Source organism: Epinephelus moara, chromosome 19 (assembly GCF_006386435.1).
Source record: "Epinephelus moara isolate mb chromosome 19, YSFRI_EMoa_1.0, whole genome shotgun sequence".
Classification (NCBI taxonomy): Eukaryota; Metazoa; Chordata; class Actinopteri; order Perciformes; family Serranidae; genus Epinephelus; species Epinephelus moara.
In genome coordinates this window covers 13,095,850-13,122,049 of record NC_065524.1, presented here as the reverse complement: position 1 = coordinate 13,122,049, position 26,200 = coordinate 13,095,850, and the positions used below count along the sequence as shown (strand labels likewise).

General features: G+C 41.8%; 2 protein-coding genes across 2 annotated transcripts in view; one reads left to right on the top strand and one right to left on the bottom strand.

Moving 5' to 3' along the window:
• cdh23 (cadherin-related 23) overlaps positions 1-26,200 on the top strand; it is a 206,229-nt gene that overhangs the window by 166,461 nt on the left and 13,568 nt on the right. Inside the window, exons 36-47 of the mRNA XM_050070372.1 lie at positions 478-606; positions 814-1,041; positions 20,520-20,741; positions 20,834-20,953; positions 21,746-21,926; positions 22,016-22,149; positions 22,594-22,803; positions 23,470-23,577; positions 24,281-24,383; positions 24,931-25,056; positions 25,144-25,347; positions 25,594-26,052. Of these exons, the coding sequence (XP_049926329.1) occupies positions 478-606; positions 814-1,041; positions 20,520-20,741; positions 20,834-20,953; positions 21,746-21,926; positions 22,016-22,149; positions 22,594-22,803; positions 23,470-23,577; positions 24,281-24,383; positions 24,931-25,056; positions 25,144-25,347; positions 25,594-26,052 (2,224 nt within the window). The remainder of the gene's footprint in view (positions 1-477; positions 607-813; positions 1,042-20,519; positions 20,742-20,833; positions 20,954-21,745; positions 21,927-22,015; positions 22,150-22,593; positions 22,804-23,469; positions 23,578-24,280; positions 24,384-24,930; positions 25,057-25,143; positions 25,348-25,593; positions 26,053-26,200) is intronic.
• On the bottom strand, positions 2,148-17,205 carry vsir (V-set immunoregulatory receptor). The gene is made up of 7 exons (XM_050070379.1): positions 16,921-17,205; positions 10,883-11,296; positions 10,550-10,600; positions 10,348-10,458; positions 10,076-10,103; positions 8,946-9,121; positions 2,148-4,447 (listed from the first exon to the last, which is right to left on the bottom strand). The coding sequence occupies exons 1-7, from the start codon at positions 17,006-17,008 to the stop codon at positions 4,410-4,412; spliced, it is 906 nt and encodes a 301-aa protein (XP_049926336.1). The 5' UTR covers positions 17,009-17,205; the 3' UTR covers positions 2,148-4,409.

The window sequence follows — 26,200 nt, the reverse complement described above, 5'->3', positions numbered from 1 at the left end:
AATCATGATACTTTATTCTGGTACCAATTGTCCTGTTTCTTTGAGGAATGTTCCAAACAATTTTTGAGCATCCCACAGCTTTGAGTCTTTTCTTGACCCTGTCCCCACGTTTTTGAAACATATTTCAATCATCAAATTAAAACAAAACATCAGTTTGAAAAATGTACTAAATATATTGTCTTTGTACTGTATTCAATTGAATATAGATTGATAAAGATTAACAGATTATTGCATTCTTTTTTATTTACGTTTTACACAGTGTCCCAATTTGTTTGGAATCAGGGTTGTATTATGTCAACATCATATTTCAATATTTTTTTTTGAAGAAAGCACACTGCATCTTGCCTTACAACACAAGATACTGCACAGATATACTAAGACTGAATGTTTGTCCCCTGTGCGTTTTATTGCCATGGTCCGAATGCATGGTCAGACTTACATAATAGTATACACCTGTTCATGTGTATTTTGTTGCAGGTGCGTGCCATTGACAATGGCTCACCTCCCAGACACTCAGACCTCTCTCTCACCATCAACATCCTGGATGTGAATGACAACGCACCTGTTATTGAAAGCCAGAGAGGCTACAACGTCAGCATAAGTGAGGTAGGATTGCACCCACAAATCACATGGAGCATGATGGGTATTTTGCCTTTTAATTGGCATGTGTGTGAATTTGCATTTGAAGCTGAACAATGTCAAGTACTGTTACAAGTGATGATTTTCAGTTTGCACCATATGTATCTATTCAGTTGCAGGTTTGTGTTTCTCCACGAACAATCAGCAATGCTTCTTTTGTGATGTATTTTGTAGAATGTTGGGGGAGGTACGTCAGTGCTCCGTGTGGTAGCTACCGACCAAGACATCGGGCCCAACGCCATGCTGTTTTACTACATCACTGCCGGGAACCAGGACCTGACCTTCCGCATGGACCGTGTGACCGGAGAGATGGTGACACGGCCGGCCCCTCCCGACCGAGAGCGCCAACAACAGTATCGACTCACTGTCACTGTGGAGGATGATGGCACGCCACCTCTGTCGGTAAGATACAAGGAACAGCAGCTGCAATACATATAACACTGCAGAATATTTCTCAACATATCAAATAAACTGAAAAACTTCTATTTGCTGTTAAATCAAGGGACATTATTATGTCAGTGCTTTATATTATGATGAAATTATTTCTCTTCTAACACCTGTCTTCATGTAGCATAATTTTGTAACCTCTACAATGGGTATAAATGTAATCTAAGCTGTTCATGGTGATTTGAAGTTGGCAGAGAGGTCATTTTGTGGATTCAGCATCTCATCTTATTACAGACCCCGCTTTTGGCCAGTGGTTCTACTACAAACAGTCATACCTGAAAGGTGTGCTATATTAGGGGATTCTGGGCATCTGTTTACTGCCTTTTTCTTTACCTGCCTTCAGCCAAGATACAGTACAAATCAGATATTATACACAGGAAGATCTTCTGTCTTCTTGTAGCCTGCACAACAGTGAAATACAGTGGTTGGTTGATCTTCTGTATGAGCTGATCAGCTGTGAAAGCACAGGAAACACCTTCGTTTGTAAACAGGAAAACCACAAGTCATATTTCCACAAAGAGTAAGATGAGTGTTGTTGCTTTTCCTGTCTAACATTTAAAAGAACTTTGGTTTATGTACACAGGCAGGAGATATGTACTGTATGTGTCACATGTGCATGCATTGCCATGTGACAGTCAGTTGGTTCACTGTATGTGGCCTGTATTTTTTTATTTTCAGCTTTGCTTGTCTAGGTCACAGTGACATATAGGTAGTACAACCCTATAAAAACATGGCTCCTGTTAATACAAGATCTAAATAGCTAACCAAAGACTGTAGAAATGAACTGGAGAGATGAAATGGCCAGCGATGGGCATCCCCTCCTCCCATCTAGCTCTAGCTGTCTACTCTCATAAAACAAGATACAAAGATTGTTTTATCATGTTCTCTCCTCAATGCCAGTCTCCCTCTGGTGTGCACCATCTTAGAGGCACACAAGTGGAACAACCTTGTTCCGACTGTAATGGTTCCCTAGGCAGCAAGTGCAGCACGTCCTTGTGTAGTGATAGTTTTGGAGACCTGCCAGTTGAAAGGGACAATGATTTCAAGACTAGACACACGGCTTTAAGGTTTAAGAGCTCCACTTTATTACACAAGCTACAACCAAGAAAATTTAAAAGCAATATACAGAACGAACATGCTCCACATCTGTCAAATACAAGCTTTTTACAGTATAAAACAATCACATACATACAGATGCAAAACCATATACAAATGTGCACACACACCAGACCATAAAAATATTTTTGAAACTGTAACACAAGATTTAAAAACACACACAGGTAAAACAGGCACACTTAAAAACTCAAATACTCAAATGTAAAACCTTGGTTTGACTACTTCTCCAAGTACTCAAATCTTAATAAAGTAAAATCATTTTACATAACAACATAATACCCTGTCCTTTTTACCTGCTACACATCATTTGGAGATGATTTCGGCTGAGCACCTGCTGTATACATTTTATCTCAATCTGAAAAAACCACCAGTGGTTTCTCACAATCACACAAAGCCTACTGTACGTATTAACAAGCTTCAAATCAACTGCAGTCACTTCTCGTTTCTTTCACTCTACCTTGAAATAATTTGGTGAACATTTCAATGCCACTCCTCCACACATTTACACAAAGTATTTATTTATTTACATCCCATTGCACACACAAAAACAGGAATTAACACTTACCTGCACTTCCTAATGATAAAATCAAGACAGTAAAAAAGACAAAATATTCAGGAAACAGTGTTGAGATGGCAGTGATTAAACTGTCTGCGGTTTTATTATGCTTTATTTTTTCATCTTTTTTTTGTAACAGGATTAGGATACATTCAAAAGAAGATCAATAATCATCTTTTTTTCAGTTACAAAACTGCACATGAGCATGAATGACATTCATGAACAACTATTATCAAAAATAACCAACTGTTTTTTTTTTCTTCTTAATACTAACAGCACTTAATAAGTATATTTAAGGCCACTGTGAAGTGCTGTTTTTTTGAGAGTACAGGCAGGAAGGACAGTATTTTGAGCAGCACAGCTGACAGTAACTGAGGTAGCAAAGAAGGAAGAGAAAAGAAGCCAAGGCCAAGTGGAAATGATACAGAGGAACAGTGTAATGCCATAAAAACAAATCACTCAACTTCAACAAGAATATTGAGACTCCTCTGACGATTGAGCCTCCTTTGTTATGAAGCTAATAAAGCACTTTATTACAATGGCAGGGATGAGATGGAGCCAGCCTTTGGTTGCTTTCCACCTGTGGTTCAGTTTAAAAAAAAAGGTACATTGTTGTCTTTCAGTTCAAGTCCATTTTGTGTTTCCACTGATTTATTACAATTGAAGTGAGATGATGTTAATATAATGTCATATGGACTGACAGATGAGTCTTTTCACTAGACAGTTTTGGTGATTGTCATCCTTCATTATCAGCGCTACACGGTCAAAGAAGGGAAAATCAAAAACAAATTTAGCCCAGTGATAATATTTATCACTTGTTGGCAGCTTGTTGCTGTCACAGTCTGGCTCGCTATATTGGACGCAAGCAACACACTCATGTGCTGACACCATGTCACCATGGTTACCAAATGATGTTTGCATCATCATATGGGAGATTGTTTCTATGACCAACTATCAGTAAATGGATCATGTAAATTTAATAGTTACCTTTTCGAAATTATTGTCATACAGTTTCTGTCACCTGCAGTTGGTCTGCTTTGCTTTCACTCCACAAACACACCACACCAGAGTTAGACTGGAAGTGCACAGAAACCAGGCGGTGGAAGTGCAGTTCTTTGGTCCACACCAAGGTTCAAATTACAGAGTGCATACCAGCTTAAATGACCCAAAAAACAAGCAAGTACACCGTTGTTAATTTGCACTGCACTGAACAACTGGCGTGTAAAAGCAGTCCTTGAGTCCACAGGCACTGTTTATCACTCAACATGTCCCCCCTGCACATGGAGGGACCTCCGCCCTTAACACTCTGGATTCTTCTCGAGCAGTGGGTAGCTGTTGGTCCACGAGTCATTGTCAGCGTGTAGATGGAACATCACACGCAAACGCCCCCACCACAACACAAGTGCACACAAGCTAAAAGTTTGCCTTTGGCCTCCAGCTGTTGTTGCAGGTGGAAATAGTTTTTGAATAAAAAAAACACAGTCCATTCCCTCCCGCGGTCCAGACAATGTACAGACGACAATTCCAGTAGAGGTTATTGTGAGAGAGCTGATGAGGGCAACATTGCTCTGGAGGCAGAAAGAAGAGGGAAAGAGTTGCAGGACTGTTTCCAGGTCAGCGGTTAGAGCAATGAACAAGGTTCCAATCCCTTTTAAACCTGCAGGAAGTCTGGAGACTCAGGGATGGTGTCTGGAATAAAGAATATTGAAGGTCAGTGACAGCATAGAAAAGATAGCAGGTAATCTACATGCATCAACCTGCACAAATGCACATTTCATGTCTGAGTGCTGGCATGTAGAAATGTAGACATGAGGGAGTTAACACACTCAAAATTGCACTTCCTGCCCAAAATGTAGATCTTGTCAAAGACATGCGTCAGCATTTCTTTTTCCAAACCTCCTACTCCATAGAGTTGGTTACACACACACGCAGAGACTGATAGAGTTCTCAGAATAAGAAGTGTTTAGCTGTAAACTCATTAAAAAGCAGAACAAAAAGGCGTCAAGTCTGAGTTGCGACATGTTGAAGATAAGAGGGAACTGCTGCTAGTTAAATTCCACTCAGCTGAAGGTCAACGGGCCATAACGCTGAACAAGGAAGCTGATGTGTGGCTTTTATCCACGTAACACGAAAACTACTGACAAGAAACCAGGCAGTATATTCTGCATAACTTTTGTAGACCACTGAAGGAAATAAGCTCTGATGGGGAAATCCACTGTGACAAATGTAAAAGATATCGGTTTTTTTTCTTCTTGGATTTGTGATGGTTTTATCAATATTTGTGGCACTCTCTGGAGGAGAAGCAAAGCTGTAGTCTGAGAGCTGTAACCAAGCATATTCCATCTGTCACTTATTGTAAGCACAGAGATTTTCCCACTAGTGACATTATTTACTATCAGAATACCATTTCAGCACATAGGATAAAACTGCAGCATCTCAATAAGGACTCATTTAGTGTGGGCAGTCTAGTTTTACGTCATGTGTATGCTTGTCAGGTCTCACATACAGTATAACGTTAGTGAACGAGCTTCAGCAAGTGTTTCTGACACCTGTCTGTGTTTACACACTCAACTGTTCAAGGTCATAGGAATAACATATGTGATGGTTTGGGGTGGATTTCAGTAAGTCTGCTTCTTTCCTTTCCCCTGCACCATCATAGACTGTGCTGTCAGTAAACAGGGCAATCCACCTCAGTATGCCTGGAATGTCAGCACAGGTGCCCCGGGAATCGGTAGAAAAACACTCAGGATTGAACCCCTTCACCGTAACTAATGTTTCAGTATTATTTCAAGTCGAGTCAGAGAGAACGGCTGAAGGGGCCATTAGTGTTAAATGAGAGTGCTGATGGGTGGAGAATGACTTGCGAGGGAGGCAAGAGAAGAATTCAGAGGATGACAGCATAAGGAGGTGGTTTCAGTCGTGCGGGGTACAGAAATTAAACTCCTTACACTGAATTTTTTTTTTTTTAGTCACATCAGACTCAACCCAGCTGTCTTTGAGTGTGAGCGTGCAATTTTGCAGAAGAATGTGAGCATCTTTCCGCCAACACTTCCACCACACGCAGGATGTTGCAGCAGAAGCACACAAAACCATGGTTGTTCTGTGATTGCATCAGAGCTTTTTAACATACCGACTGTAGATTTTAAAATAGGTATTTCCAGAACTATGTCCTTGTGCAACACAGTTGCGTGCCTCTTTTTAAAGGGACAGTTCACCCCCAAATCTAAATGACATGTTTTTCCTCTTACCTGTAGTGATTCTTATGAGGCTAAATTCCTTTGGTGAGAGTTGGAGATACCAGCAGCAGAGATGTCTGACTTATCATTTTCTCTACTTTAAGCAGCCAGAGTTAGCCAAAGATTATAAATTTAACACCACCAGGTAAGGGGGCTCCAAATAAACTGGCCACCAATTTTATCAGACGATATTCATTCTATATAGTTTGAAGGCCGATCAGAAGAGCCAATCAAATGACACAAAACACGTGAGACAATTTCTTTACACACCGCTATAATAGCTTCACTGGTCTGTCACTTGTGATAAACTGTAGCGTACATTGAACATTAACTGTTACTATTACGGTTTACGGCTAACTTGATGTCCATCTCACCTGTCTGTCTTCCTGATAGTGTTTACATTTAGCTTTGTTTTGGCCTGTATTGTGCCCACACAATGGAGATGGCATTTTCATGAATAAGAGCTCTTTCTTTTCTGCATTTCTTCAGAATCTCAGTCTTTTTTTCAGCGACTGGAATCACAGGGTTGAATAGAGAAAACCTGAGGCAATTGTAACAATTTTTGGTGTTGATGTAATCACTCAAAAATCGCTTTAACTACTTGGATACATTTTTTAACAATCATCAATTGCTCTAACAAGCAGTGTTAGAGTCAAAATATTTATTGAAACACTAGTTGTCAAATGTTACAGCATATGGGGTATGGGAAGCATTTTATTAAGCCTAATTTGACATCTATAAATGTGTACAAGTATGTGTATTAAGCCCTTCTTGTGCCAGGGAATGCACTAAATACCTTGCGGCTACACAAGATGAAACTCAACACTGCTGGAAAGAATCCTAAGAGAAACCCAGTAATGGAACTAGATGGCACTGACCCACAGACCTTGTTGTGAGTGGTTTCATGTAGAAACTATGTTCCTTCTATGGAACTACACCCGCCACCCATATCACTGCACAAAAGGAAGCGTGCATCTACTACTAGCTGACCTAGCACCATTGCCCTAGGTCAGGGGTAGGCAACCTGTGGCTCTGGAGCCACATGTGGCTCTTTAGCCCCTGTCCAGTGGCTCCTTGAGCCTTTGAGAAAAGAATTCTATGGAAATTCATTCTATGAATCCAAATGTTGAACCTCAATAGCAGTGGCTGGTTAGCTATGGATGCCAAATCCAAAAAGTAAATTGAATAAAATAGAGAATGTAGTAGTGCGTGGACAGATTTGTTTGCTCTCACTGCCAGCTCTGCAAAATTTAAGTACCAAATAATCATAAATAGTGCCCTGCACAGTGTCCACCTTGTGATAAAACATATTAACAAATGCTTATTTAGACCATAAGTATACGCTAATTTAGACTTAATATGCTATGTTACCTTGATTATAAGGCTCAAACATGTTTTGCGGCTCCACACAGATTCTTTTCAAATTATTCTTGGTCAAAAATGGCTCTTTTAATGGCAAAGGTTGTAGACCCCTGCCCTAGGTGCACAACCTAACGCACTGACGGATTGACGCTGACCGGAAGTTATTCATTTCAATGGAGGTGAAAATGACAGATAGTAACGGACTAGCGCGCAGCACAGCAGTGGTTCCGTTGACCATTGGGCCGTGAAGGTGTTGGATTTTTCCTACTCAGGCGTTGACAACATGGGAGAAATGTAGCATTACGGTGCCAGAAGTAGGAAATAAATTGCAATCGCAGTTGTAAACAAACAATATCTCATTCATTTATGAAAAAAATAAATAAATAAAATAAGCATAAGCTTTTTTTTCCACTATTAAAAGTGATTGTTGACCATAGGTTGATTTCTGTGCGGTTGATAATTAATCTATATTTTCGAATTTTGCGCTGATTTCCATAGCCCATTTCACACCTATATATCAGCTCTTTCAATAGTACACTACTCAACTCGTCTCGGTTCAGTTGGTACAGTGACAGTCAACATGAGAGATCTTCGCAGGAAGATATTGCTAACTCTTCTGCTAGATGACTTCGCTAACAGCTCTCACCGACAGCATGCTAGCTAGCCGCCCGCATCTGGCCAGGTCCGTCAACGACGGAACCTCACAGCGTTGTTCTGGGGGTGGGGAATGCATTGGAGAAACGCTCCGGTAAAACAGGAAAAATAGGTTGCGCACCCGGCGTTGAGCTAGCTAACATTACAGCTCAGCGGAAGACGTCATTAATGTTTACATCTCGCTCTGTCAGAGGCTAGAGCCTCTCGTCCATGAGTAGATGCATGCTTCCTTCTGTGCTGTGATACAGTTGGCAGTAGTAGTTTGGTAGAAAGAAAACAGTTCCTTAATGAAACTGCTCACAACAAGGTCTGTGGATTATCTTGAGTAACCGGGTCATGATTTCTGGAAAAAGACATTGCTGTTGAGTTTTATTAATGTATTTTTTGGCACTTTGAGCACCACAAGCCAAGTGTCATGTAGTTCCATTATATTAGAGAGAAGGCAGACATCTCTGCGGCCGATATCTCCAACACTCTGCAACTCACACCAGATTGATAAATTGCACTACAGGTAAGAGGAAAAATGTAATTTAGATTTTGGGGTGAACTGTCCCTTTTAAGTTCTTTTGTACATCATTTGAGAATTCAACGAGAAGGGAGTCAGGTGTAAGCACTCAGGATGCAGTTAATGAGACATGACCTACCAGTGCACACCCACTCCTAAACTGAAAGACACCCACTTAGTCATGTAAATGAACTCCCTTCCCATTTCGTGTTACGGTGCTGGTCAGAGCCAGCCTAAAGGGCAAAAGCTGAGCAAAATGTAGAATTGGTTGGATAATTGTATGTTGCAGCCAGTCCTGAGTAATAAATGTTATTCATATTGTTTGATAAGCTTGTATAAATTTCTCTCTTAGTTGATAGTATGATTCTGTCAATCTAGTATGATTTTCTGATGTGTTGTCAGGAGGTATAGTTTTGTGTGTGTGTCCTACCTTCTATTGGGAAGAATACATCCCCGTGTGCAGGAGGAGAGAGGGGGGTTCCTGGCTCAGACAACAGGTGTCGTCCTGTCTCTGAAGATTGCCTGGTCATGATCTGTGAAACGGTACGAGTCTTAATCCGAGGTGATTCTCCAAGAAACACAGGGTTCTCGTGGCCATGAGCCTCACTGAAAACGCACACGTAGACACAAGAAAGGGAAGCATACTGATGAGTAAGACATTGCTTATTTCACCCAATAAACTGTTTCAACACTCATTGTGTTTCTTAAAAAGTTAGATGCTTTATGTGTCACATTTACATTCTAGCAGTAATGAGGACTTAATATATAATAATACTTTAATGCAGTTATAATACTACACCAAACTGGTTTGACATTGATTTTGCACATACACATGAATTGCCGATGGAGCAGTCTCCCTTTGTGCTATTACGTGATCGAATAGATTTCCCACAAGATACATTCCAGTGGCACACAACTTAACATAAAGTGTAAAGGCAAGTAAAGGCTGCCACTGTACTGGACATGCAATGATTCATTCCTGTTTTAAAGCTATTTATTACACAGTTTTTTTGAATACCCGATTCTGATTGGTCAATTACAACATTCTAAGGTCTGCTATTTCTGAAGAGCAGGCTGCTGCTGTGAATCACAGATCATTGCAATGGACGCAGATCAGATCATATGCTTAGCAGAAGCAATTTTTTAAATTAACATTTTGTGTCAAATTATTGACTTGTTTAGTAAGCAGTCATGTAATAAGAAGAATAATGTAGAGCTAGCTGGTCAGTATTGTGAAATCAACACAGACAGGATGATGCAGGACTGGTCATGAGTCAGATCGCATTTCGCAATAATGGTTACTGCGCTTACTGTGCATTATCGCTTAGCAAATAAAAGTTTATGGGAATTATCTTCAGAGCTTTAACACATTTGGGTCTACTCTACCTCTTGTGTGAGAAACATGGTCATAGAAATAGAATGAGAAGGGGTTTTTTTAATCTGTGGTTGTGGCCAACACAGTGGGATATCCATGTACACAGCATTATTATTCTAAAGAGCAGCTGTGTTTTGAAGCTGGCCTATGAGACCAGCTGCCTGACAGACTGTGGGAAAACTTACCTGTCCATCCTCACCAGCTCTTGTGCACCTGGAAGAGAGGAAACGGGAAATGGGCCATTGTGAATGAATTGAAACAGAGCGGAACACTACAGATAGAGTGTGAATGTGCTTCCCTACTGTGTGAAATACAGTTAATCCTCCTCACAGACAGGAAATATGTGTCAGACAAAACACTATAGGGACACATTTGTGTTTGACCCATAGCGTGTGTGTGTGTGTGTGTGTGTGTGTGTGTGTGTGTGTGTGTGTGTGTGCCTATCAGTAATACGTACGTCTGCTCGACTGGGCGCTATGCCTCTGTTTGTAAACGAGCACCAGAATAAGAGGCAGAGAAAGCAGAGCCAAGATGCAGGCTGCTATGGCCAAGGCCACTGGCACAGAGCCTGGGGAAGCAACAGAGAGACTGTGAGTTAAACAAACGGAGTAACCCGCCAGTCATTCATTTGCTATGAAGGCTTGAATAAGGTGACATACCTCCAGGTGGTGTGGGATCCCAGACAGTGCAGTTTTGAGGTCCATTTCTCCCTGGAAAGAGAACAAATACATTGTTTCTCACATACAGGATATCACAATGTGGGATTGGTTTGGGTTTCTGCCTGTTAAATGCAACAGTTACCACACTAACCACATCATTTATGCACATTATTGTAAACTACAATGAGCATGCATAGACCTCATTACATAGAATTTGGGAAGCTTGTCCTGCAAAGCAACTTGCAAAAGACAATATGATTGATTTAGGTTAACTTCCCCTGCCAGTTTACTATATGCTAACTTACTTGGCATTCATTCATTTGATATACTTACGGGGTGTAACTTGTAGGATAACATGGCTGTGGGGTCTCTGCACGAGGGCGCCGTGTTTATGCTCCACCTGGAAGTCTAGGATCATACAGCAGTAGCGACCCTGGTCACTGTGGGTCACATTCTGCAGAGTCACCCAGAAGCTCTGCTCTCCAAATCCATACTGCAGCCCTGGCGGCAAGGTGTGGTTGCCATGGGAATGACCAATGACAGTATGGCGTGGGCCCGTCCGTCCCATACAGTGCTGATCACTGTGGGGCGTGAAAAGCCAGCTGTGCTTCAAGACGTCATTGGTGTGCAAGGCGGCACCTCTCTGGCCACACACCAGTTTGGCAGTTGCACCCTCGGGACAGGTGTAGTACAGGTGTGGGGCTGCAACACCGAGCGTGGAGTGGCCGTGGGACATCTCGCCTTTACCTGGAGAGAATGTATGGGATAATGTACGTGACAAATATAACTTTTTTTTAATTGGTTAGATCTTTAAGATAGTCCTTCCTCCTTGACTGTGTACCATCACGCACAGGCTTTACTAATCAAAGTTTTTAGGTTAGAGATAATAACATTTTGGATTGTGGCTGGAAGGAGTGGGATTTTTATTCAGTAGAAATTACAGGAAGTGTCTAAGAAGCTAAACCCCAGGAGCAGAAATCCCCTCTATATATAAGAGGTGACCAAAAAAAATACAGGGGAAAGAATTGAGTATGTTTAGTAAAAATATAACAAGTCACATGTTTACTCTGATGGCAGTGGCAGCAACTTTTTCCAAGGTACAGAATCCAGAGGATTTATATTCAGAAACTGCATGAAACATAACATATAACCATAACAAAACTGTTCCTTGGTAAATTCCAGTTCTCTTTCATTTACCTGGAAACAGGAGATTAAAGTTCTGTAAAGGTATAGCCCTGATGTAAGAGAACCAGACATATTCAAACAGGAAATTGCTTGGTAAATCACATTTCTGTTCAAATGATTTGGTAGCTTAAGTTGAGTGGGATGAAGCTTGGTACAACCAGTCACAACACAAATAACCACAGTGCAAAAACAAATTATAGCAACTACCAATCTCAACATGGATTTGAAGTCAAAGTCAGACAATTTTTTCCAGGCCCTATTTCTGCACTCTACATGCGTCCTGGTTTTTATGCATTTTTTGGTCAGCACAGTTTGTTTCCTGTTCTGTAAATTCGTACTGTGGTTACAGATAGTCCGTAGTCTGCTGGCTAAAGTAAATACACTAGCCTCCTGTGGGAGTTAAATTGCCTGTTCCTCTCAGACAGTCGGAGAGAGATAGTAGCCAATATATACACAGTCTCATGTGACATCAAGTGCAGAAATCTGACTGATGCTTTGCTCTGATCAATGTCTGCAATACACACTGACTGCTGCTGTAGAAACTGTGCACTGACACAGATTCTCCACACATACCTTTTATGTACATTCAGGAAACCAAAAAGACAGCTGTGCGATGTGTCTTTACATATTGCATGAACTTTTTTTTCCCTGTCTAGCTTTCACATACTGCCTTAAACCACATCCTGTTCTGACTTCTTTAGTGGAGCAGAATGCAGCAATAAATGAACTCTTTAATGTGTGCTCTGAATGATTATTTCATTGCACTACAAAACAAACACATCCTCAGGCTATGCAGTCTGAAGCCAGTCTCTAAACCTTACAAAAAACAATGTGGACACATCATAATCTACACAATGCCCTTACAATACTACACAGCCATAGTGCAGCATCAATACACATAATGAATGACTCCCATATATTCAGCATGTAAAACAACAGGACAACTCTGTCGCTGTCTGGCTTTGTCTGCTTAAACAGATCACTACCATCCTTTGCCTCTAACAGATTGTGGTTTAGCATCCAAGAATGCTTAGCGCTGCAAAGAAGACAGGAAGGCTGCATGTGAGTGTGAATTACAAGTATGTGTGGGGGTGGACTCCGGTGAAAGAGGAGCATGCATGCAAGTGTGTATTGTTGCAGATGCACCATGAAACAGAGATTTTGCATTAAAATCTGTGCATGTGTGTTAGGAGGGTGACTGGTGGGTGCCAGAATTTGAGGAGTGGACTTCCTTCCTGAGTTGTCCCGGCATGCGCACGCAGCTCCCACTCGTCCTCCTCTCTGGCTCCTTACTACTCACTAATTTGAAGGTCTACAGCTGCTGCTGTCTTTATGGGCTGATAATTTCAAACAGGCTGCTCCTTTACCCACACTCCAATCAGTAATGATGTCACTGCAGGTGTTTTCCATCTGCCGTCAAAGGCAAAACACATGCTGTTACATCACAGATTGGATGGCAACATGCTTAAAACTGTAATCCCTTAGACAGCAGTGGGGCAACAGCTTTTATAATTCACTCTCAATTCAACTATGAACTAACTACTGGGTATTTTGTGCACTACCACTATTTTCCTGAGGGGGCAGCAGATGCAACATGTAAGAGCCTTTTGGGTCAGCCGGAATATAAATGAGGAAGCACATAAATTGTTTTATACAAAATGTCTCTGCTGGATAGAAAATACAGTAGCTGACCACACAGCGACCTTTACCATTTGATTAGCTGTGCATGTTTGTATATTTAGTGTGTATGCATCCTGTGTATGTGTCACACACTGTGAGGTCCGTGCCACGTTCCTGTGTGTGTCTGACCTGTGCAATACCCATTGTGTGGCAGGAAAAGCAATAGGAAGATAAGGGAGGGTGATTTAAGTGAAACTGTTGCCGCCGTGGCTGTTCCGGCCTGCATGGTGGGACAATAGGAGGGGAAGCCCTTCTCCTCTCCTGTTTCACACCTGCCCTGCCTTCCTCCCTGTCCTTCTTTTTGACAACCTTTCCCCAGTTTCTTTAGCCCCATTTTACACCAGGGAAGACGGATTTTTGGCAAACTTTTTGTCGTGAAATGTGTTTAATATACATTTATGTCTGACTGCTTGACTGAGAGCCATGTTTAACAGTGGGTTGCCAGCTAGGAAACACTTCTACACCCATCTGATATATTTTAGGTATGGCTTACTAACAAGACCAGACCCTCCTAAAATGGCCTGAGGCAATGAATATTTTAATTTTTATCATGTTCTGAGCCAATTGGGTGGTGTTACCACAGTGTCAGCATTATCTGAGCTGCCTTGATGTGGTTGCATTAAGGTAAAAGCTGACAGCAAGCTGTACCTCATGTCTGCAACAGACAGGATTTCTTTCACTTGTATACTCCAGACATCTGTGTTTTGGCTCCATTATAGAATCTAAGTTTCCTTCACTGATCTCTGTTCTCAGGATCCTGATAGCCCCTCAGGGCCCAGAAACAGGCCCTCCTTTGTTTTAGGACTGAATGCCACCTGTTTAGGACATGTTGGCTCTGACAGCTTTCTTAAATTCAGACATGCAGCACACCCAATGTGAATTAATTAAACATGTCTTCATATTTATTTAAAATACCCTACGTTTAACCATTTAAACTGCTTTTCTGCTATTGTATATTTTATTCTTTTTCTGTATCGACCAAGTGCTAACCCTAACCCCTAACCCACACAACTGATTACCCTACTAGTAAATCTGGTATGCTTTCACTTACATTCTCTACCTGTGTTTGTACAAGTGAGCCACTTCGCTATAAACTTGTTGGTACAAGAGCAGTTTAAACAAAGGGCACACTCCGTCACAGTCTCAACCTTCCTCTTCTTCTTCCTCTAAATGTACTTCATGCCTTTAGTCGTGTAAAGATAGGGTTGTGTAATGACCACTTCATAAACATGATTACAACATCGTTTCTTCATTTATCTGTAGCAACAGTGCTGAAATATCATATTGAAAGTGAAGTGGGGCTTTTTGTACTTTTGAAACAGTGAACTTGCAATTATTACATAAATTAGACTTTCTAAATTAAGGTGTTTTCCATACTGTGACTTTTGTGTTACACTGTTTCTGTCATGCTGAAAATATCTTAGATCTTTACTGACCTTGATGAATAAATAACTTGAACTTGAACTTTACCAAAGCACATTAGGTTGCTGTTTTTGTTGCTTTGACTAGAGGGTGAGTCAAGGCGCTATCAGTGACAGTCAATGCTGTATCCTTGGGCTGTTCAGACAGTCATCCTCACTAAAGTATGAAGGCCACCAGTGTTTAGGGATTTTTTTTTCACTTGTCATACTCGCTGCATATCAAACATCAGACACCAAGATGTCAGCTAATATTGCTCGTCAGACCTTTAAAAGGTGATACCCAGAAAAATCACAAAGAACAAGGGAGCTCCCCTCCCTCCTTTATCTTATTACTCACACACATGCAGTTTGTGCCCACACAGCTGCTGTACATCAACACACTCTCACTGACAGTGTGTCCCTGGTCAGGCCTGTTCTTGTCAATGAGATTGACCCAGGAAACCATTTTTTATCACTGCACCCTAATAGCGATTTATTCATTTAGGAAGGCAATCGATGCTGGACACAAGCTCCGTCACATCAGGTGGAGAAAGTAGTGCAGACAGCAGCAGAGTGAGCAGTCACATCCTGCAGATTTTATTGACCATTTTTGACTGTGCCATTGTGCTTCATAGGGAGCTACGTGCTTATCTGAGAGGAAAGGAGGCACTGATTATTGCTGTTTATCTCAAGTCATGTTTTGTGGAGGAGAAACCCATTATTGGCAGTGGCACCAACAGCTGTTTTCATCATAGGCTGCGAGGAAGGAAACTTCCAAACAAAGAGACATAACAGGGATGAAGGAGGGCACTGTGGAGTCCTTAAGTTAGACTTTAGAGCTTTTTTAGGTCTTTTAATGGAGCCTCTGAGATTTATAGGCCTGTAAATAATAATAAATACTGGGCTAAAAAATATACTTAAGATGAAGAGAGTTTTTTAATGAATGAAACATTTGAAAGCTTAGCATGTTCTGAACAATATGTTAAGTTTTTTTGTGCAGGGTAGGTCAGCCTAAAAGTTCAGTAAACATCACTAGTTGCCTTTGACGGATTTATCGCGTGAGCTTGTCTAAACAGAGCAAATCCTTAAGCCGAAAACTGATAACCTCTGCAAGGTTTCCGTGGCGTTTGAAGTGAAGCACCCTGCGCCCCGGAGGCAACAGCTGCTTCTCTCCTCCTGCGTCACTTGCCTAAACTTCAAGCAATGCCAAAGTCCTTGGTGGGAAAAAAAATGAATTTGATTACATCTCCCACCATGACGCGGAATTTCGATTAAATGCAGCAATAACTTTTTCCAGTCAGGAGGTAACTTACTGGTGACCAAACTCACCCCGCACAGGCGCACACAGCTTGGGAAAGTTTACCTAATGTCACTTTGTGTCGTGTACATTTCCATTTTAAGACTCACGAGTCTAAAAACGTCGGCGGCCGCGGTCCAATTTGCGGCTATATGTTGTAAAGGGTGAGTATAAAGTGGATTTACACTCTACTACATCCCACGGGTGGGGCTTTAACACCGCTTCACACCAGATGTTCTGACTCAAAACAACAACAGCAGAGGCAGCAGCACACTAAGGCCTGAAAGTTTAAAACAGGTCAAAATTGCGGTTTACCTAAAATGCACCACGGGTCTCCGTAGGCAAATTTTACCGGAATATCAAAGACAGTTTAAGCCACAGTCACGAGAGGCGCATATAGTGGTCTATTTGCCTATTAAAAAAAGAAACCTCTACAGCGTGACAACACAGGTTTAATGGTACATAGTATTATGGTATGGTTAATGGAAGACTGTCAAATAAGCTGAAGTTACAGGTTAGTCTATAGCCTATCAGGCCTGTCACGTAGACATGAACGCATCAAGTTCCTCATTAGAATTGATGACGTTAACACGTCATATTTCTGCTCGTACTTTTTCTTTTATTATTTTAAACTTACTACAACATTACTGCAGCTCACTTTTTTTCTGAGTCTCAGTTGACTTTGACAGACACTATTGTTCCCCAGTGAATTATACAATTATCCCCACACGCCGGGACAATTGGATGAGCCAGTTCAACACATTTGAATGGATGGTTGGGTGTCAAAGAGATTTTTTTTTCATGCTTACCTCCAGCTATGTAAAACAAAACGTAGCAAAACCAAAACATGGACTTCTTTGCCCAGAGTGATGTCCGACAGGGTAATCCCCACTCCATGGTTGGCTGGATGTTGAGCAAAAATGAAAAAGCTGCAGAGCAATGTTTGACTCAGGCTATCATCAACTAACTACAGGGAGCCTTTGTTAAACTTTTTCTCCCTCCACTCTAATACTAGATAAATATCTCAAATTTACACCAAAGCACAGAGAGGTGGTTGACGGTCCCTTGTCAACCTGTCCCCAAGTTGACTTGATCTTTCTGAACTCTGCAGCGCATAAGCAACGTGATACACGGAGGCAACAGCTCCTCCCCCTGCTGCTGTCAGCCTCTCACACCCTCCCTCTGCCCCACCCCTGTAAGAATAGCAGTGATGAAGTATCAGTCAACAAGATATGTAGATACATAGTTAGTACATTGACTAAAAAGTGTTATAATATGCCAGAAACTTGGCACATGTTAAAGGGACACTATCAGTTTACTCCCACAGATAGGGGTACATGTGAGAGATTTTAACAAGGATGGTTTGATTGAACAAAGCCATATCCTGATATTTAGTCCCCAGTATTGGTCTCACTTCTAAAACGCCGGATCCTACATTTCCCAAAATGCAACTACATACTGTCTTACATTACACTACTTTCCACTGACCTCAGAAATCATAGGTCGAAGCTAGGAATGACGTCACAACCCAACCGAGTTGACCACATTCCAACACAAGTTGGTAAACCAAGATGTTGTTAACGATACCAGTTCTAAACAGGTTAGCCATTGTTAGCCTGATAGAGACTGTGGTGAAATTTGAATGGATAACTAGAAGAGTAAACAGCCATAGACAGCTGATTAGGGGAAGCAGTGGGAGTGTGATGGAGAGAATTGTGAATGGATGAGCACAAAGAAAGTCTTCCTGATTGAACTTACACTGAGCTTCATTTGATAACAACCATAGACTGTAAAAAAATAATAGACGTAGCTACCGTGATGTCATCCATACGCTTGTGGACTCCTGTTTTGAAGCCTCAAGTTTGGCATTTCAACCATCGCCATCCTGGTTTTTGTTTTTTCTTTTCTTTTTTGGAGCAGGAAGTGATGTTATGTGAGAGGATGGAGCTGTGGAGGAGTGAGGAGTGGATCTGACTCATAGACTGTAGCAACACCTTGCAGTCAGCCTGTCACTCAAAGCGGCACCACCCTTAAATATGTAGAACTTTAAGCCTTAATAAAATGTAATTGTGTGAATTGTATAAAAAATCACTCCCTGTACAGTTGTTATGAATGTTGAAATGAGCTATAGAGACCAACACTGTTTTTTTTAACAGGCTGCAAACATGTTCATTTCTGCTGTAAATTTGGGCATTTTAATATGGAGATCTATTGCAATTGACTCACTTCTGGCGCCAGCCTCAAGTGGCCCATAAAGGAACTGCAGTTTTTTTGCAGTCATGTGCCGGCTTCATTGTTTGGCCCCCGAGGTTGCCGCGCAATAACAACAAATTACGGTTTATTTTGCACATACAATCACCGTAGCAACATGGCCACAGATAGATAGACAATACTGTGTGCACAGCTTTTTTTAATGAGACACAAATATGACAGAGATGTTAATAAATATAACATTACTGCAATTTTTGCTACCGTTGATGCACTGAGCAGCCATATTGGATTCTAAGGTTGGCGTTGCAACTTCTAAGTCAGCAATCTGACTTCAGCAGGCGTTCCAGTTGATTTCCAAATGGGAACTCAGAAATTATAACTTCCCAGTGCAAGTGGAATGCACTGTTAGACCACCATCTGGTAAATGCCCATGCCTTGCAAACACAGAGTTGGTACAAAAGGCTTTCCATTAATGATTTCAGTTTTTCAAACACAAGCTGAGATAACCTTGATGACGTCACAAGGGGTATTTTCTCACACTTGACAAATTGCCTCCAGGGCCACAGAAGACTTTATAAAAGTGGTTTTCCTGAGCGGCAGTCCTCCGGGCTAAAAAAAAATGGAGCCAATGCAGAAGTGCCAAAAACTGCAGTTCCTCTAATGGCCACTTGAGGCTGGCTTCAAGAGTGAGTCAATCCCCATAGACCCGCATTTAAAATGCTCAACTTTGCAGCATCAATAAACATGTTTACAGCCTGGTATAAAAACATTTTTAGGCTATATAGTTGATTTCAACATTCATGACGACAATACAGAGGGTGAATTTTTATATAACTCACCTGTTTACATGTTATTAAGGCTCAAAGTTGTGCATATTTAAGGGCAGAGCCACCTTAGTGACAGGCTGTTTGGGAGGCGTTGCTACAGTCTATGAGTCAGATCCACCCATCACTCCTCCACACTTCCGACCTCCTATCCAAATATGGTCACTTCTGGCCATGGCCAAAATGCTGAACTTGAGGCTTCAAGACGGAGTCCAGAAACCAATACGTCACAGTAGCTACGTCAATTATTTTATACAGTCTGTGGGTTTCCAGGCTCAGCAGAACTCCCCATGACTAGGAAACTGATCTTCATAAAGTCGCTTATGTGTGGATAACCAGTATTTTTGTTATTGTCTCGTTCTAATCATATGTCATCTTTTGCTCTCTAAAGCGCGCGCGCACACACACACACACACACACACCCACACACACACACACACACAAAAGAAAAAAAATCACAATATTGTGAAATTCCAACGGCCTCTTTAACCACACAGCCTGAGGGTAACAGACAGTTTGTCCACGTTCTTAGGGCTGGGGGGTCAGACTTGTTGGAGCAGGAATTGTCTCAACACTCAACCTTTATTCCACAGGAAGATACTTTTGCTTATGTATCAGAATCTGTCAGTGGTTTGATGAAATGGTTTCCTTTGGGATGCACTGCTGTCTTTCTTTCACTTCACTTACATTTTAGGTTTTACTTTTACCTCAGTGTGAGAAAATGAAATGTCAGGGAAGCAGAACTTATGTCTACCTTGCAGCATTTTCTCTTTGCCTAACTTACTCTTAAGATTTAGTTTTGGTTCTCACAAGATACTTTCTCCTCTGGTCTGTAACAAAATACTCTCCTACTGTCTTTTTCCATTCTCCCATGTTAAGTGAATATCCTGAACATCACACATGCCCATCATAAGTGAAGACAGCAAATACCTGTTTCCTCTTTATCAGAAAACCTTACTCCTCACACAGGAAGTGAAAACTGTATAAAGGTGTAGGAGTGGCTGTAGCATGAAGTGTAGAAAAGCAGTTTTTAGAGAAATTCCAGTTGATTGACAAGATATTATTGTTCAGTGATTATGATAAAATAATAAAAATTACTGATTACCAGCCTGTCTTTCTGATGTAGGTTTTCTAAGTTTGGTTTTCAAATAAATTCCTTATATGTGGTTGATCTTTGCTCTTTAATATGATAATAAGTCACCATAACATCTTTCAACATTATAATGATGAATCAACTACAAGATTAACTTGCCAGTCCAGCTGACACCATATGCTGGAAAAGAAACACATGTTGTCAGCATAGTTTAACACAATAAATAATAAATAGTAGATACAGCTGTAAAAGTTTTCACATCTCTCTGTTTCTCCCTCAGACCTCAACCACCATCTATGTTCACATCGTGGACGAAAACGATAACGCCCCAGAGTTTCCAGAGGAGGAGTATGTTACAGTGTTGAGCGAGGGGCCAGACACAGTGGGTGCTACCATCGCTACTGTAACGGCCATCGACCCAGATGAGGGTTTGAACGGCACCTTGCGCTATGCTATCGCGCACGGAAACCTGATCCAGACCTTTCATATAAACAGCATCACTGTAAGACATGTAACCTGCTGTGCTGTAGTGTTACAGGTGCAGAAAAACATCTGTTAATCTTCTGTTTATGATGTGTTTGTGTGTGCGTTTAGGGGAGGATAACAGCTGTGAAGGAGCTGGACTACGAGATCAGCAACGGACACTATGCACTGGTTGTCACAGCTACGGACCAGTGTCCAAATCCTGCTCTTCGCTTGACATCTAGCACAACAGTAAATATGTTTTTTTTTATACTTTTAACTAAAATGTTTAATATTTTAGAGCTAAAATGATTAGTCTATTAACTGAGTATTCGATCGACAGAAAATCAATTGTCAATTTTGACTGGCGATCAATCATTCAGGTATTTATGAACAAAAATGGTCAAACATTTGCTGCTTCCAGCTCCTCTAATGAAATTATTTGCTGTTTCTATCTGTTTTATGTAGCTGTAACCTAAATAAATTTGACCTTTGGATCACTGGCCGGGCAATAAAAGCAATTTGAAGACATTACACTTTGACTTTGGAAACTGAAATGGCCATTTTCTGCTTTTTCTGACTATTTTCTAAGCATACAACTGGATAAATGAGACTTGGATTATGCTGCATGAGTTGCGTGAGAGTTTGTAAACAGATTTTTTGATATAGTTTTGCTGTTAAACACGGACCACTTTTACTCCAGTTCGCAAAGAATTTTCTCTGTTTTTGGATTCTTTGTTCACTGGAGGTATGTGAGCAAAACAAAGATTCTTCATGAATTTAATTCAATGCGGGGTGCGTAATTGATATACAAATGATCATTTGAGGGGATAAAATATTTCTTTATGGGTGGAAATCCTTCTGTTACCTTCAAAAATGTGTTGTGATTTAGAGGTAGCCATGAAGCTGAATGTGGCAAATCACATTACTGTGAACTTGGCCAGTTTTCGGTGTTCATTCTGTTTTTACCACGCATACTGTACATGTCACAATCAGTCACATTCTTATAATGGATGTTTTAAAAACTCCCTCTTCCTTTCTTAGGTGCTGGTAAACGTACTAGATGTGAACGATGTGACACCCACTTTCCCCAGAGCCTATGAGGGACCCTTCGAGGTGACGGAGGGCCAGCCAGGACCTCGAGTCTGGACTCTCAGAGCCAGTGATGAAGACTCGGGGCTCAACGGCAAAGTGGAGTACAGCATCACCGGTGGTGATCACCAGAGTTAGTATCAGATTGTTCTGTTAAGAGAGTGATATACAACAAAATCATAACGATACATCTCTGAGCCTCTGTCTCTGTCTCTCTGTCAGATGAGTTCATGGTTTCTCCAGTGGAGGGTGAGCTGCGGGTGAGGAAGGATGTAGAGCTGGACAGAGAGACAACAGCCTTCTATAACATCACTGTCACAGCGCGAGACCTGGGAACACCATCTCGCAACAGCTCGGTCAGGCCTCATTACACAGACACACACATGCAAGCAGGCACACACTCTCGTCATATCCTCTTAAACAATCAGGATCTTGCAAGCTTCAGTTCTGTGTTGTAATTTGGCTTTCATGGGAAATGTAACAACGTATTGACCACCTCAATTTCCAGCACCACTCTCACAAACTATATTACTCCGTCTAATCAATGATCATGCCAGGTAAATATACAATCTCAAAAAGTAGCTTTGGTCGATACATGTGGCATTTAAGATCCCAAGAAAATGTTTGGACAGCTCCTTATCTTATATGTACATCCCATGTTAACACTTAAGCAAGGACTTTTAAAAGAAAACATGTTAGAAAAGCTGCATAATGAATGAAATTTATTACAGATAGACAATCTTATTGTGAACAGGCATGGGTTTGAAAGGGGTTTTTTTGTATTGCCATGTTTTCTTAAGGTGGTGGTGGGGGTCCATGTCCGAGACATCAACGACAATGACCCAGTCCTCCTGAACCTGCCTTTCAACACCAGTGTGAGTGAAGGCGCCACCATACACACCTCTGTGGCCAGGGTCCGAGCACGAGATGCAGACAGCGGACGGAATGCGCTGCTCACTTATAACATCACTGCTGGCAACCGGGACGGAGCCTTCTACATCAACGACACGGTGAGATAAAGGATTTGTGTGGTTTAAAGAGTAACTTTGCACCCCCTGAAAATCTTGTCTTTGCTGACCTCCAGTGGTCCTGGTGACATCACTGTTGGGTGTGGTTACAGGTTGAACATAGCACACTTAAGATAACACCCAACACTGATGCAAGATGTGTTCAGAAGTAAAACAGGCTTAAAACTTTCAACCAGAGCGGGCAGCAAAAAACAAATTCTCAGCTGCTGTTTGGTTACTCTTTAAGTATGAATCACAGAAAAATCTGACTTACTAATGTTGTGAAGTTGGAGCAGGTGGTAGAAAAAAGGGGGAGCATAGAGAAAAAGTGTGTTGTGACTGGCAGCTCCAAGATTTGATCAAACATTAGGCTTTCACTTTAACCTGACTTAGTACAGATTTCCCAGCTTCCTTTCATCGACAGTCTGCACGTAATGCTCGTACAGCCTTGCTACAGATGTATTTACAGATCAGCAGATGTTGGCAGCATACACATATGTGGGGTTACAGCATGAATGTAGTACAGAGTAAATTCTGCATGTCCTTTAGAGAAGGGAAGGTGACAAAACATACTGTAGTAGTACCTGCGTGTAATACAACATACTGTCATATCAAGAATGAATATCTAAACACACTCCTGACTTACCTCTTCCTCTCTGTATCTGTCAGACAGGTGTGGTGCAGGTGAACAGGCCGCTGGACAGAGAGCGAGTGGCTGAGTACAGACTCACCATCACTGTCAAAGACAACCCTGAGAACCCCCGCATCGCTCGCAGGGTAATCCCACCCTCCTGTGCACATATACTGCAAACGTTCACACATGTTGCCACATTGGCAGCTAGAGAGACCACTGAAAGTCTCATTAATCACTGCTGTAAAATCGTTGTATCTTTCCAAGTCTGCTTTTGAGGAATTCATAACAACAGGCAATCTTGAATTTATCTCCCAAATGCTTTTACCATAATGTGATTAAGGTGGTCACGGCTCACGTGACATTGTTTTAAGTTGAACAATACACAATTGATAATCTGTGGTGCCTTTAAATGATACTGTAGTTTTTTTGCTCGTTTTTCGGGCCATTGTGTCTTGTATTTTGCTAATAATCTCATACACACTATTTACTCGTGAAAGTAAGAGCATGAGAACCATTCAAACTACTCTTGTAAGTTTTTTTCTGTAAATACAATGTGGCGTGCGTTTAAATGTTGCCTCTGTGGGAAAGGTGACAGACTGATATAGCCCAGAACTACAAAAAAAGTTAACCACCAGCAGCACTGTGAAGGCAGTCTGCTGGTGTGTGTACAGCACAACAACTATAAGACCTGCCTTCTCTTCGCTTTGTGCCAATTAGCCTCTTTCAGGGCCAATTAACTTATTTTTTCTCTCTTTCTAACTTTTCTTCTTATCTTAATTCTATACCCAACCATCCTTTGCTCATATAATTGTTCCTTCATCCTCCCTCTTTTGTTGATACCACCAGGATTCAGACCTGTTGGTGATCACCATTCTGGATGAGAATGACAACAGGCCCATGTTCACCAGGACCAGCTACAGGGCTGAGATCACAGAGAACTCTGCAGCAGGTAGCACTCAGGCTGGTGTGTCTATCTCTCTCTCTTTCCTTGAGTGGGGACAATCTGTAACTGTAGCAACGGGCATTGTACCAGAACACTGTCTGTAACACTGTCTCCCCCACTTCCTGACTTTGTTTACATACACCTTATATTCAGTGACTTTTTTTGAGCTTTGAAACTTAGAGGTGAGGCAGACGGTCTGACGACTTCACAGTTCAATGGATTTGTTTCACTTTGAAAGGTAAGAGGTGAGGAAGAAGCTCTGACCACTTTACAGTTTAGTGGATTTGTTCACGACATGGACCAATCTGTCACAAGAGCAGTCAGATTATTTAAATGTAGTATATGCTTCAGTATCAGAGTTATCAGAGTGGTGGCAACAGCATTTTACCAGTTTTTCTTGGCCAACCTTGCACTTGCCAAGACTACTCTCAGGTCGAATTCGTGGCAGATGCATCCGCAGGGGGCTTGCAGACTAAGTGAAAACAATTCCAACCTGACTGTGATCATTTTACTTCTCCACCTGTCCCTCTCTTTATCTCTGCCTGTCCTTTAGGCAGCACTGTAACAGTGTTAAATGGGCCAGTTCTGGCTGAGGATAGAGACACTGGACCAAATGCTGTGGTGAAGTACCGCCTGCTGGGAGCCAGAGTGGACCTCTTTACTGTGGATGCCAATTCTGGTAACATTATAACTCCTCAGCAAGCAGACAGAGAGAGAAATTTAAAAACTGCAAAGCAGTTGTTGATGTTTCTGTATCTCCTTTCAGGTATTATACGTGTGCGTCAGGGGGCGAAGTTGGATCGTGAGGCATTCCAGGAGCCTCGGGTAGAGCTGTTCCTGGTTGGGGAGGACATAGGAGGTTTAAACAGCAGTGTCCCGCTCACAGTGACCATCCTGGACCAGAATGACAACCCTCCTGTCTTCAGTCCATCTAGTTTCAGCGTTAGACTCCCTGAGAACAGCCCCACTGGTGTGTAGACTGGTGTGTGCGTCTGGTTGAGTGTCTGAGTGTGTGAGTGGGCTTGGAGGAATGCATATAATCCACATTCACCAGATTAAAGTTGTCACTGAGAGAATAGTGGACCGAATTAACGATTTAAAATCCCATCCTGTGATTCTTAGTTTCATTCTCCTGTGTGATGGTTAAAGGTTTACATGTTGGGAATGGCAATGTTAAACAAATGTGTGTTTGTGTCCATTACTTTGTCTCTTCCAGGTGTCGTGGTGACTCAGCTGTCTGCCACCGATGCTGATTCAGGCTCTAATGGCTGGCTGATGTATCGGCTGGAAAGTGGCGCTCAGGACCGCTTCGTAGTCGACTCACTCTCTGGAGCGGTCCTGGTAGGCAACACCACCCTTGATAGAGAAGACCGTGGGTCCTACCGCCTAGTCGTCATGGCAACTGATCGCGGCACACCCCCCTTGTCAGGCACAGCCACCCTGACAGTCATCCTGGATGATGTAAATGACTCACGGCCACGTTTTAAAGAGCTTGTAACCATGATCAGTGTCAATGAATCAACACCGCCCGGTGTGGTGGTGGCCACGCTGACCGCCGAGGACCCTGATCTGCATCCCCGGCTGGAGTATTACATCATCTCAGTGGAGGCAAAGGATGATGGGAACAACCCAGTGGATGGCCTGCAAGAGTCCTTTGGCATCGATTTACACACTGGTGAGACGTGGATCTCAACCAAATTCTTTTTTACGTTTAATTTTTGACTAATAATCTCATAAAGTTCTATCTCTCTATCTAATGATGATTGTTAGAGTGACACTTAATACATTTGGGAAAGTCATTAGATGTGTTGTGGTGAATTTTC

Coding starts and splice junctions, on each gene's coding strand:
- vsir (XM_050070379.1), bottom strand. CDS start 17,008: ATGGAGTGGGGATTACCCTGTCGGACATCACTCTGGGCAAAGAAGTCC. Junction 10,459..10,549: donor GGATCCCACACCACCTGGAG/GTATGTCACCTT, acceptor TTGCTTCCCCAG/GCTCTGTGCCAGTGGCCTTG. Junction 10,104..10,347: donor TAGCGCCCAGTCGAGCAGAC/GTACGTATTACT, acceptor CCTCTCTTCCAG/GTGCACAAGAGCTGGTGAGG.